Source organism: Vipera ursinii, assembly GCF_947247035.1.
Source record: "Vipera ursinii genome assembly, chromosome: 2".
In the NCBI taxonomy this organism is placed as follows: domain Eukaryota; kingdom Metazoa; phylum Chordata; class Lepidosauria; order Squamata; family Viperidae; genus Vipera; species Vipera ursinii.
In genome coordinates this window covers 119,217,518-119,231,587 of record NC_139513.1, presented here as the reverse complement: position 1 = coordinate 119,231,587, position 14,070 = coordinate 119,217,518, and the positions used below count along the sequence as shown (strand labels likewise).

General features: G+C 44.2%; 1 protein-coding gene across 1 annotated transcript in view; it reads right to left on the bottom strand.

Moving 5' to 3' along the window:
- EVPL (envoplakin) overlaps positions 1–14,070 on the bottom strand; it is a 63,302-nt gene that overhangs the window by 37,243 nt on the left and 11,989 nt on the right. Inside the window, exon 2 of the mRNA XM_083355401.1 lies at positions 707–809. Within this exon, the coding sequence (XP_083211527.1) occupies positions 707–809 (103 nt within the window). The remainder of the gene's footprint in view (positions 1–706; positions 810–14,070) is intronic.

The window sequence follows — 14,070 nt, the reverse complement described above, 5'->3', positions numbered from 1 at the left end:
TGTTTTTTTTTCTCTTAGTCTCTCATGGAACCCCATCAAGCTCTCATGTGGTAGCATTCCATATATGAATCTATGGTTGGCCAGTAGGATTCTGTGTAACACATTCTGAAAAACCCTGATTTCCCCTGATTTAAAAGATAAAGTAAGTCATTCTTTCTGGCACACATTTCATTCACAATTAACTCCAACCCTCACTTTCATATATGTATTAATCAACTCCTCTCCACAAGATTAGACCACCTCCATTCAGATCTCTTAAAGGTTTCCACATAGTTTTTAAAAAGCACAAAGTATCTATTTTTCTTTCTTTAACATCATTCATTTATTGCATCCACTGAAGACAGGTGGCTAATTAATTCAAATAAATAAAAAATGAAAAAATGTGTTTAATATGAAAAAACTAAAGAAGTTTCAAAGAGGAGATCTCTTTGAGTTTCTAATGAAGATAGGACCATTTTATTGCAAGAAACTATTTCATGAGTTCAATTTAGTTTTTTTTAATTTTATTTTTTATTTTAATCAGGAAACTCAGATTTTCTGTCATTTCAAAATAAAGGACACAGATATTCCCCTTGTATCTGATTAGATTTATTTTATGTATTTGCCCAACTAGCATATGAGATCTTACTTCTCTATTTGGAGCTTTCTCCAGTAAACATTTGAGCCAATTTACAGCATGTTTTTTGTATTCAAGTTCCAATTTTACCTTCTTAAGTTTGGACTGTGTTTCGAGGATGTCCTTTTCCACCTGGTCAGCATTTTTTTGCATGCGAGAGATGAGCACTGCTAGATCATTGCTGCTTGATGATCTGCAGACAAGAATATAGAAATCAGGTAGATTAAAGATCCAGATTTTTCACTCAGAATTTCATACTGAAGCTACATTCTTTTTGATAATTATTTTGCTCAGTATACCATAGAATTAGAACCCGAATTGGAAAATTAGACTCCATTAAAAATCACCACAATTAATAATTATATTGTGGTGAAGTACAGATTCACCTATGAACCACTTGATAATATAGGTAGTCTTTGACTTAAAATAGTTCATTTAGTGACCATTAAAATTTACAACGGCGCTGAAAAAAGTGACTTATGACCATTTTTCACTCTTACAACCTTACAGCATCCCCATGGTCACATAATCTAAATTTGGATACTTGGCAACTGACTCATATTTATGACGGCTGCAGTGTCTTGGGGTCATGTGATCACCTTTTGTGACCTTCTGACAAGCAAAGTCAACGGGGAAGCCAGATTCACTTAACAACTGTGTTACTGCAGTGATTCACTTAACAGGTGTGACAAAAAAGTTGTAAAATGGAGCAAAATTCACTTAATAAACATCTTGCTTAGCAACAGAAATTTTGGCTTCAATTGTGGTTGTAAGCTGAGGACTATCTGTAAATACTAAATAATAAGTAACAAATAAGACACAAATCTTTTGAGAGAAAGAATGTTTAACACTCTTATGTCCTTAATATGCACATTATTCAAACAGATACTGTACATCCACTTCCAAAACCTGACGTCTAATCTAATAACTCAAATTAGAATGTTCTGACGTTTGTCTAATGATCTCTGTGATAAGTTACAGGATGCCATGCCTCTCTGTGAACATGTCACAGAGACACAAAGACAATCTAGACCACAAAACAAACTATTTTAGAAAGGAGATAAATAAAAACTGAAAGTTAGAATCAGCTCTGTTTCCCAAAGGATGACTTTCCCTTGTGGAAATGAGTTAGCAAAGGAAGCTGGAGTTAGCAAAGGGGCTAATGAACTAGCAAAGGAAACTGGAGTCTTAAAAATCCAGAACTCTGAAAAGAAGAACTTTGATCAAGAAGGTGAATGGTTGGCAACTTAAGGTGGATCGAGATAGTGTTAAAAGTTGGAGCTTATTGAATTTTGTAAATAGCTATGAGGGTTAGTGACCTTAAATTAACCCAAACTTGCTTCCCCCCCCAAAGGCAATTGGACTTTGTTTTTCCTTAAAGACGCTTCACTTCTCATCCAAGAAGCTTCTTCAGTTTTGACTGAATGGTGGAGGATGGAAGGATTTAGATTCCTTGCAGTCATCTGGTTATTAGCACTCTTTCTGAGAGTTGTTGAGGTCACTTGGGGACTTATCTGTACCATCATAGTGCAAATGGGTGTGGAACTGCTGAAAAGACTGTGTTGTAAACCGAAGATAGGTAGTGTCATATCCCTCCCCCTCTGTTGAGAGAGGACTGTTCAGTGTTAATGTAGATGGCCTCTTTGACCCCTCTTTCAAACCAGGAGTCCTCTCTGTACAGAATGTGGACTTTGCTGTCTTCAAAAGAGTGACCTTTGTCTTTCAAAGGCAGATGGACTGCTGAATCTCGTCCTGATGGGTTTGTTTTCCTATGTGGAGCCATACATTTGTGAAGTGATTTGTTTTGTTTCTCCAATGTAAGTTTTGTAAGTCACAGTATGAACTTTCATCCGGCTTGTTTTTTTTTTGGGGGGGGGGGGTTTGCTTAAAATCTTTTAGTGTCCAGTTCCTAAAATCAATTATCTTTTGTGTTGTTTTTTTTATAATATTTTATTAGTTTTCCAACATTTACAATAATATCTTTAAGAAGCAACATGGTATCCGAGCTACAATATTTCCATTTCAAACAAATACATATTATTACGGATCTCCACATTATTATAACCAATACTTCCTCTCTCGTTTTTCTTCGATATATACTATCTCTTATCTAAATTAACATATTTCTTATTGCTATCCATCAAACATTTAATAGTTTATTTTATTTTTTGAATATATATCCATCAATCTTTTAATATTTCATATTTTAACATTCCATCTTTAAAACATCAAACACCTTATCTATTTTTTCTAGCTTAATTTTACATTGATATTAAAAATTAAAACTTTTAAGATTTCTCAATTTCATATCACTAAAAAATCTCTTTTTCCTTTACACAATTCTCTTCAATATCTAGTAGTGTAATCCAGTTCTCATTTATCTCATTTCCATTGTTGTTGTTAGTTGCGAAGTCATGTCCGACCCATCGCGACCCTATGGACAATGTTCCTCCAGGCCTTCCTGTCCTCTACCATCTTCTGGAGTCCATCTAGGCTCACGCCTACTGCTTCAGTGACTCCATCCAGCCACCTCATTCTCTGTCGTCCCCTTCTTCTATTGCCCTCAATCTTTCCCAGCATTAGACTCTTCTCCAGTGAGTCCTTCCTTCTCATTAGGTGGCCAAAGTATTTGAGTTTTAGCTTCAGGATCTGGCCTTCTAAAGAGCAGTCAGGGTTGATCTCCTCTAGGACTGACCGGTTTGATCGCCTTGCAGTCCAAGGAACTCGCAGGAGTCTTCTCCAGCACCATAGTTCAAAGTGTTATGTATGCAGGCATCTGCATAGCAACAGCCCTCAGGGGGCGTTGGCCTGGACAGTTTCGGTGGGAAACCTAGGGCCAACCCCATTGGCTGTTAGCTTTCCTGGCCAGGTATATAAGGAGGCCAGGTAGCCCTCATTCCTCAGTTCACTTCCCCTTCCAATAAAGAGCTGAACTCACACACCGGCTGGCGTCTCTCTTGCGTCGGACCCACTACACAATAGTGGCGACGAAGGTGGGATTGCTGCCGACCAAGAGCTGAAGTCACTGGGGAAACGCTCCGCGAGCTGAAGGGAAAGGCATTTTTCCTTCTTTCCCCCACGACCGCCAGCTGAACCGGCAACGCCAAGCGCCACATCCACGACCAACTGCTGCCATGGCTAGAGCCGGACAACCCCGCGAATTCGAGACCCGCCGCCCCGAAACCTGGACCCGTTACCTGGCTCACGTTGAACTGTACATGCGGTTCAATCAGATATCGGAGGACGGTGCAAAGGCGGCCGCCCTGCTCTGCCTTGGGGGACCAGCGCTGCTGGAAGTTGCCGCGAACCTGTTCCCCCAGGAGGCCATCAACACCGTCGCGTACCGAGACCTCGTGGCCAGGCTCAACGCACATTTCAGGCCCCGGCGCTCCAAGGTGGCCGCACGGTCACAATTCGAGAAAAGGGACCAGCGCCCCGACAAGACCGGCGCCGACTTCCTTGCCGCCCTATGGGAAGCTGCCGTCGCTTGCAGGTTCACAAATTTGGAGGAGCGACTACGGGACCGGCTGATTTGCGGCCTACGCGATAGGCGGTTGCAGGAGCGCCTGTTCGAAAGAGAGGAGGTCTCTCTCCAGGAAGCCGAGGACGCCATCCTAGCCCACGAAGCGGCCTGCGGGGCCGTCCAAGCCTGCCAGGGAACCCGGCCCGGCAACCAGGCAACCAGCGTCCACCGGCAAGGGGCCACAGAGGAGGACGACCTGAGCATCGACCTCCAGCGGAAGTCGACCCCCGACCAGTGAGCCAGACGCCCAGACAGGCCCAGGCCTCCCAGCAACACTGCCGTTCCCCAGAGGTGCGCAGGGTGTGGTGGGAACCACATGTGCAGCCTCTGCAAGTTCCAGTCCGCCACGTGCCGGGCCTGCAAGAAAACAGGCCACATAGCCGCCGTCTGCCGTAGCCGCCGCCCCCGAGAGGAGATCCACGAGCTGCATCCGGAGGAACCGCCGTTCAAAGGTACTGGGGCCCCCACCAAAACAAAAATTGGCTATGTCGAGAGCCGGCTGGCCATTAACCACACGGGTAGCCACCGGCTGCTCAAACCCAAAATTAGATTAACAATCCGTTTGCAAGGTGTCCCTTGTAGCATGGAGCTTGACTCCGGATCAGCGGTCTCGATTATTTCAGATGAGACCCTTAACCACATAATTAGCCGGACCAAGCAACGGATTAAATTACGGCCTACTAAATTAACCCTGACCGATTTTCAGAATTCGCCGGTCAAGGTGAAGGGGGAGGCCACCATTTCAGTGGGGTTTAAGGGTCACGAAGGGCACCTGGACGTTGTAGTGGTAGAGGGCCGCAGAGCCAGCCTGGTCGGGCTGGACTGGTTTGAGGCCCTGGGAATCTCAGTATCCGGGATCCATCGGATCCAGGGGGACTCCGTTGAGGCCGTTTGCCGGGAGTTCGCCGACGTCTTCGACGGGTCATTAGGCAAGTACACCGGGGCCCCCATATCGTTCAAGCTTAACTCGAACGTCTCCCCCGTTAGGGTCCGGCCGCGGCGAGTCCCGTTTGCACTCAAACACAAAATCGAGCGCGAACTAGACAAGTTGGTGGCCCAGGGAATCTTAGAACCTGTAGATGGAGGGGAGTGGGAAACCCCCATCATGACCCCCCTCAAATCCAACGGGGAAATAAGGATCTGCGCCTACTATAAGTGCTCGGTGAACCGCGCCCTAAACCCGCACGCTTACCCGGTTCCCACGGTCAGCCACGTTCTCGCTTCCCTCCAAGGCGGCGCCATCTTTGCAAGGCTCGATCTTGCACAGGCGTACCAGCAACTCACGGTCACTAGGGAAACAGCTGACATCCAAACCATAGTAACCCATAGGGGGGCGTTCCGGGTGAACAGGCTGCAGTTTGGAGTCAGCGTTGCTCCCGGCATTTTCCAGGAGGTTATGGAAAAGACACTCAAGGGCATTCCAGGAGTCTGCCCCTATTTTGATGACATCCTGATCGCAGGAGCATCAGCAGAGGAACTGGCAGGGAGGCTTAGGGAAGTGCTGGCAAGGCTGCGCACAGCTGGCGTCAAACTCAAAAAGGAAAAATGCAGCATAGGCGTTCCTTCCACAGAATTTTTGGGGTTCAGAGTAGACGCCAGGGGAATCCACCCCACAGAATCCAAGGTGAGGGCCATCAAACTAGCACCCACACCCAAGAACAAAGCAGAGCTTCAGGCATTCCTGGGTCTGCTGAATTTCTACCATACATTCCTCCCACACAAGGCAGCCATCGCTGAACCGCTCCACAGGCTGCTAGACAAACAGGCAACATGGGCCTGGACGGCCACCCATGATCAGAGCTTCAAGGCCCTGAAGGCATTGCTGTCGGACAAGTCCACAGTAACCCATTTCATCGAGTCCAAGCCCATTTGTATCGCCTGCGATGCATCCCCTTATGGTGTGGGCGCTGTCCTAAGCCACCTTGAGCCCAACGGGGCACAAGTCCCCATAGCATACTATTCTAGGACACTGTCTGGAGCAGAAAGAAACTACGCCCAAATAGACAAAGAAGCCCTGGCAATCGTGGCAGGAATCAAGAAATTCCACGATTACTTATATGGCAGGGAGTTCACTGTCTTCACGGACCACAAACCACTCCTGGGCCTGTTCACCACAGACAGGCAAACCCCCCAGATTCTGTCCCCCAGGATGCTCCGGTGGTCCATCTTCCTTGCAGCATACAATTGCAAGCTGGTACACAAGCCAGGGAAGGAGATGGGCCACGCAGACGGTCTAAGTAGGCTCCCCCTAGACACACACGACCCAGACCCAGCACCAGCCACACAGATCCTAGCCCTGCAGGAACTACCCGAGTGCCCAGTTCTTGCCAAGGACATTGCCAGCCACACAGCCACAGACAACATCATGGGCAGGGTGCACTCATGGGTTTGCACAGGGTGGCAGGACAAATCCCCGGGACCAGAGTTTCAGGCCTATTTCATTAGACGCGATGAAATCTCCACACACAAAGGGTGCCTCCTTTGGGGTAGCAGGGTCATCATTCCACCCGCACTACGCACCAGGGTATTGGACTCCTTACACGAAGGGCACCCGGGGGTGGTCAGGATGAAGGCACTAGCTAGGAGCTACCTCTGGTGGCCCGGGTTGGACAAGGAGGTTGAGGATCGGGTCAAGGCCTGTTATACGTGCCAGAGATCCAGGCCAGAAGTGCCACATGCACCAGTACACCGGTGGGAGGCCACACACACGCCATGGTCGCGCATTCACATTGACTATGCGGGGCCATTCCAGGGTCAACTATTTTTAGTAGTGGTGGACAGTCACTCCAAGTGGTTAGAGGTAGTCCCTGTCCCCAACATGACCTCGGGGAGGACAATCCAGGTGCTCAGAGCTCTCTTTGCCACACACGGCCTCCCCGACGTAATTGTGTCTGATAATGGGCCTCAGTTTACTGCTGCTGATTTCCAGGCGTTCTTGAAGGCGAACTGGATTAGGCACGCCACCTCCGCGCCTTTCCATCCATCTACCAACGGGCAGGCCGAACGGATGGTAAGGACGACCAAAGACGCACTCCGGCGCATCATCAGCGGGGACTGGCACCACAGACTGGCCAAATTTTTACTAGCCCAACACACAACACCATGCGTGGCTACCGGCAAGAGCCCAGCAGAACTGCGATGGGGACGGCGCCTCATCACCAAGCTGGACCGTCTACACCCAGACCGGGTAGCAGCCGAAACCGGTAGGGCAACATCACCATCATCACCATCATCACCATCACCACCAGCATCACTACCATCACCATTGCCATCATCATCCACACACAGGGTCCTCAACCTGGGGGACCTGGTCTGGGCAAGGAACTATGGGGCTGGACATCCTTGGGTTCCGGGGACAGTGGTCGGGAAAACAGGACCCCTTTCGTACATTGTAGGGGTGGAGGGGGACAGACGCATAAGGCGACACATCGATCAGCTCAGAGGAAGAGTCCCTGAGCACGTCACACATGCCCCTGAGCACGTCACACACGTCCCTGAACTCAACGCACACGATCAACAGGAGGACCACACTCCAGGAGGGGTCAACCCAGCTGAGGACGTCACAGGGCAGGGACCAGAGGAGGAGGACTTCCTGATGCCGGCTCCTTGCAGCCCTGCACAAAGGCCTCAGGAACCCACGGTCCAAGCCCAGGGGCCAAGCACACCCAGACGATCCACCCGTCCACACAGGACACCAGCCTACCTGTCGGACTATGTGTGCAAGTGACCCTCACACAAGGACACCACTGTTTTTTTTATATATATACTCATAGTTATAGTAGTTGCGTGTTGTTGTTGTTATTTATTTAGTTATATTTATAGTTATATATATATAGTTATGTGGGTCTTCTTTAAGGGGGGAGGGGTGTTATGTATGCAGGCATCTGCATAGCAACAGCCCTCAGGGGGCATTGGCCTGGACACTTTCGGCGGGAAACCTAGGGCCAACCCCATTGGCTGTTAGCTTACCTGGCCAGGTATATAAGGAGGCCAGGTAGCCCTCATTCCTCAGTTCACTTCCCCTTCCAATAAAGAGCTGAACTCACACACCGGCTGGCGTCTCTCTTGCGTCGGACCCACTACACAATAAAAGGCTTCAATTCTTTGGCGCTCAGCCTTTCTTATGGTCCAGCTTTCACTGCCATACATTGCAACTGGGAAGACCATAGCCTTGACTATACGCACTTTTGTTGACAGGGTAATGTCTCTGCTTTTTAGTGTGCTGTCTAGATTTGCCATGCCTTTCCTCCCAAGGAGCAAGCGTCTTTTAATTTCTTGGCTACAGTCCCCATCTGCAGTGATCTTGGAGCCCAGGAAAATAAAATCTGTCACTACCTCCATTTCTTCCCCATCTTTTTGCCAGGAATTGAGAGGGCCGGATGCCATGATCTTGGTTTTCTTAATGTTTAGTTTCAACCCAAGTTTTGCACTGTCCTTCTTCACTCGTAACAATAGGCTCTTTAGTTCCTCTTCACTTTCTGCCATTAGAGTGGTATCATCTGCATATCTTAGGTTGTTGATGTTTCTTCCGGCAATCTTAATTCCAACTTTTGATTCATCTAGCCCTGCCTTTCTCATGATGTGCTCTGCATATAAGTTAAATAGGCAAGGCGACAGTATACAGCCTTGCCGGACTCCTTTCCCAATTTTGAACCAATCAGTGGTTCCGTGTCCAGTTCTCACTGTTGCTTCTTGGCCCGCATATAGATTTCTCAAGAGACAAATAAGATGGTCTGGTATGCCCATCTCTTTAAGGACTTGCCACAGTTTGTTATGATCCACACAATCAAAGGCTTTAGCATAGTCAATGAAGCAGAAGTAGATGTTTTTCTGGAACTCTCTAGCTTTCTCCATGATCCAGCGTATGTTAGCAATTTGATCTCTAGTTCCTCTACCTCTTCGAAATCCTGCCTGTACTTCTGGTAGTTCTCGATCCACATATGGCTGGAGTCTAGCTTGTAGAATTTTAAGCATAACTTTACTAGCATGTGAAATGAGTGCAATGGTGCGATAGTTTGAATAGTCTTTGGCACTGCCTTTCTTTGGAATTGGAATGTAAACTGATCTTTTCCAATCCTGTGGCCACTGTTGAGTTTTCCAAATTTGCTGGCAAATTGAGTGTAGCACTTTTACTGCATCGTCTTTTAAGATTTTGAATAGCTCAGCTGGAATTCTGTCACCTCCACTAGCTTTGTTGTTGCTCAGCTTTTCTAAGGCCCACTTCACTTCACATTCTAGGATGTCTGGCTCGAGGTCAGTGACCACGTCATTGTGATTATCAGGGACTTTAAGCTCATTCTTGTATAGTTCTTCTGTGTAATTTTGCCACCTCTTCTTAATCTCTTCTGCCTCTGTTAGGTCCCTGCCATTTTGGTCCTTTATCATGCCCATTTTTGCATGAAACGTTCCTTTCATCTCTCCAATTTTCTTGAAAAGATCTCTGGTCCTCCCTATTCTATTGTTTTCTTCTATTTTTTGCATTGTTCATTTAAGAAGGCATTCTTATCTCTTCTAGCTATTCTTTGGAATTCTGCATTTAATTGGGCATATCTTTCTTTTTCTCCCTTGCCTTTCACTTCCCTCCTTTCCTCAGCTATTTGCAAAGCTTCCTCAGACAGCCATTTTGCTTTCTTGCATTTCTTTTTCTTTGGGATAGTTTTGGATGCTACCTGTTGTACAATGTTGCGAACCTCTGTCCATAGTTCTTCAGGCACTCTGTCTATCAGATCTAATTCCTTAAATCTATTTGTCACCTCTACTGTATATTCAACAGGGATATGATTTAATTCATACCTGACTGGCCTAGCGCTTTTCCCTACTTTCTTTAATTTAAGCCTAAACTTTGCAACAAGAAGCTCATGGTCTGAGCCACAGTCAGCTCCTGGTCTTGTTTTTACTGACTGTATAGAGCTTCTCCATCTTTGGCTGCAGAGCATATAGTCAATCTGATTTCTGTGTTGACCGTCTGGTGATGTCCATGTGTAAAGCCGTCTCTTGGGTTGTTGGAAAAGAGTGTTTGCTATAACCATCGTATTCTCTTGACAAAATTCTATCAGCCTGTGCCCTGCTTCATTTTGTACTCCAAGGCCAAACTTGCCTGTTATTCCAGTTATCTTTTGGCTTCCTACTTTAGCATTCCAATCCCCCATGATGATAAGGACATCATTTTTGGATGTTAGTTCTATAAGGTGCTGTAGGGCTTCATAGAACCGGTCAATTTCATCCTCTTCAGCATCGGTGGTTGGGGCATAGACTTGGACTACTGTGATATTGAATGGTTTGCCTTGGATTCGAACTGAGATCATTCTGTCATTTTGAGGATTGTATCCCAGTATTGCTTTTCCTATTTTTTTATTGACTATGAAGGCTACTCCATTTCTTCTGAGGGATTCTTGCCCGCAGTAGTATACCTGATGGTCATCTGAATTAAATTCACCCATTCCTGTCCATTTTAGTTCGCTGATACCTAAGATGTCGATGTTTAGTCTTGTCATCTCTTGTTTGACCATGTCCAGCTTTCCTTGATTCATGGATCTTACATTCCAGGTTCCTATGGAGAAAAAATCTTTACAGCATCGGACTTTCCTTTCACCACCAGACATATCCACAGCTGAGCGTCCTTTTGGCTTTGGCCAAGTCGCTTCATTCTTTCTGGCGCTACTAGTACTAGCCCTCTGCTCTTCCCCAGTAGCATATTTGACGCCTTCCGACCTGAGGGGCTCATCTTCCAGCGTCATATCGTTTTGCCTTTTGGTACTGTCCATAGGGTTTTCATGGCAAAGATACTGGAGTGGTTTGCCATTTCCTTCTCCAGTGGATCACGTTTTGTCAGAACTCTCTGCTATGACCTTTCCGTCTTGGGTGGCCCTGCACGGCATAGCTCATAGCTTCATTGAATTACGCAAGCCCCTTCGCCACGACAAGGCAGTAATCCATGAAGGGGCTCATTTCCATATCTATAACAATTATACAATATTTAAAATAGTAATCACAAGGAGGAGAAAAAAAAGAAAAAAGAAAAGAAAGAAAAAAAACAAAAAAGGAAAAAGGAAAGAAAAAAGAAAAAGAAAAGAGGAAGGGCAATAAGATATTCTTATTTCTCATTTATAGTTTCCACATATTAAAAATTAACCAAAATTTGTTCTATTTTAACATTCAATACATCCTTCATGTCTCTGCATCCAAATATATTAGTTATATTCTATCATTTTTAGCATATATACATCTTAACCCATAACATTTAGAAAAACTCAATATTTCAATGTTAATATTCATACACTTGTATTTTTTTATTAGTTAATCAATATTTTTATCTACTCATCAAAACATTCTCGTAATCCCAGTACCATCCTGTCTACTTTAATATTATCTATTTGGCCTCCTAAAAATGTTCATATTTCTTCAATCGTATTCTTGCTTTCTTCCTTTGCCAAGCCATTTTATGCTTCTTTGCCTCAGGATCATCAAAGCATTCTTGTATTACTATTTCATATTGAAGTGGACGCCCCAACTCCACCACTGAAGAATTAAAGAATCTGCCAACAGCACCAAATCTTATTATTTTCACCTCTTGGTACAATTGTCCTGGTTCAAATAAACTTCCTTTCATATTTTCTCCATCACCATCTTCAAAAACCTGTATTTGTTGACTATTTAATTCTTCTGTCAGTGTATTTAATTGTTCAATTTCTTCTATTAAGTTCTGTCCCAGTAAAATATTAGTTGTAGTCACAGTTTGAATTTGAGTTTGTTTCATCGAGATACTTTCTAATTCTTTTCCAAAAGCTCTTATTTCATCGCCAGCTGTAGAAAGGAGCTGATAAGTTTGGTAAGATATTTCCCACAGAGCATGAATTTGTTTTTGAAACTCTTCCATTGTAAGCTTTCACATCTGATGTTCAAAGTTACTCTTTATCTTATTTTCTTAAATATTTTCTTGTTTTTTTTAAAGAGAAAGTCAGAATTGCAATTTCAAATTTAGCCACTGGGTGTCCCCCAAGTACTTTAAGAGTTCTTTACTTTTGTTATTTCTTTCTTAAACTTCTTTGTTTCCAAAAAAACAGCCCTGAGTTTGTTCACCGCCTTCTGAAGGGAGCGTTAAATTCCCCCTCCCTCTTCACAGGGGGGAAAGTACTTAGCAGCTTAATTAGGTGAAAAGAAGATGATTAAGGTACAAGAGAGGAATCGTACCCTCGTCTCTTCCACGCTGCTTTAATGTTGCCTGATGGTAGCTTTGACTTCAGCTGTCTGCAGCCTAAGAGCTGGCTGGTCCTATGGTCAGTCTTTCGTCCGCTGGTGCAAAGGGAATGCAGGCACTAACAAGGAGGTTGCTGCCCCCCCCACATTTCTGCAAAAGCCCCTTCTGTCTGGACACCCCTCAAGGGCGACTCTTCAGTCCTTTTAGGACCCCCAGTGATGCGAATCTGGACGTGGAAGACAGGAGCTGTCCTCCAGGCATCCGTTTACGGCTGTCGGCAAACCAGAAGTCCAATCAATTATCTTTTGTTATTAACTTGCAACTACCAGGATAGACAAAATAATTTTCCCTCATAAGAAATTTTACAATATTGTGTTTATTTTACAATAAAACACAATATTCCAAATTTATCTGGATTCATTTGCAAATTTCTTAGATCAAAATCTTGTTTAATTTTCTTCTATTTATTTCAAATTCTGTAAGTTCTTAAGCTTTTAATTAATTATTCTTTTGTTCATGATTGAAGATAATCTCACACAATTAAGATTTTTCAAACTTGTTGTTCCAAAGGTCTCTAATAGTTTTAAGATAATTCATAGTCAATTTCTGAAAGTGGATAGAAAGTGAGGTTTGCAAGCTTAGTGTTCTTTAAAAATTTCTGCTGTGGTCACAAGCACTGTTTTCCAGTGCTACGTATCTCAGAAAACATGGTCCCATGGTCTCCTTATGAGGAGCAGCTGTCCAGAGCACATGTGGATGATCTCCCATTCTCTCTTTATCTGGAGAGGTTCCAAGGAGCCAGTCTACTCATTAGTTCCTTGGCCTTTACTGTGGTTGTTGACTCCACATTTGCCCAGCCACCTTCTGTTCATGATACCTCCTCTAGAAGTCCTCAGCATTCATTTTCTTCATTAACTTTTCAATAACAAAGTGAACTTGTATTTTGAGCAGGAATGATATAATATAAACAAACAAACTCAAAAACTCTGGACTCACTGACAGTTAAGTCCCATATTTTAATTATTACTGCATTTTTTCCATCAAATTTTAACACTAACTAAAGATCAGAGGCACACAGTACAACCTCTTAACTACTGTAAGATAAAATATACCCGTTTATATTAACTAATACATGTTAATATCAATATTAGTGGTGCCCATTGTCACCCTCAATTGTAAAATGTCGTACACCAGGTGTATTAAAACCATTTGGGAACCAGGCATTCTACAAAAGCCTTGTGTAAGCATGTGAAAAGAGCAACTTACAGGTTGAGGAGATATTAATTGCAACATAAATAACATAATAATAAAATGGAAAACAAAGTATAAGAAACTGGGCTTTCCACAGGATGTGGTCAAAAAAATCCTTAAGATGGTAGTTACAATAATACAACTGAAGCTCCATGATGCACATAAAAAATGGGTGGAACTTTGATCCTACTGCCATCTTGTCCTTTTTGTCCACACAATTATAGCATAATATTATAGCATAATACAGTTTACAGAAGGAATCTTAATTCTTCCTACAATGGAGCATTTTCTTTAATTTGCTATGCAAAATCCAGTTTGGCCCTTAAGTCAACAAAGAGGCTGGTTATCTGGAAGCACCTTCTACTCACAGCCTTTCTAAGTAGACCAGAAAATAACCAAAAGCTTTCAATATATCGGGGTTGTAGGTCTTAAAACACATCCTATCATTTCAAAATCAGTGGGATCGTAAATAGTTAGAGCTCA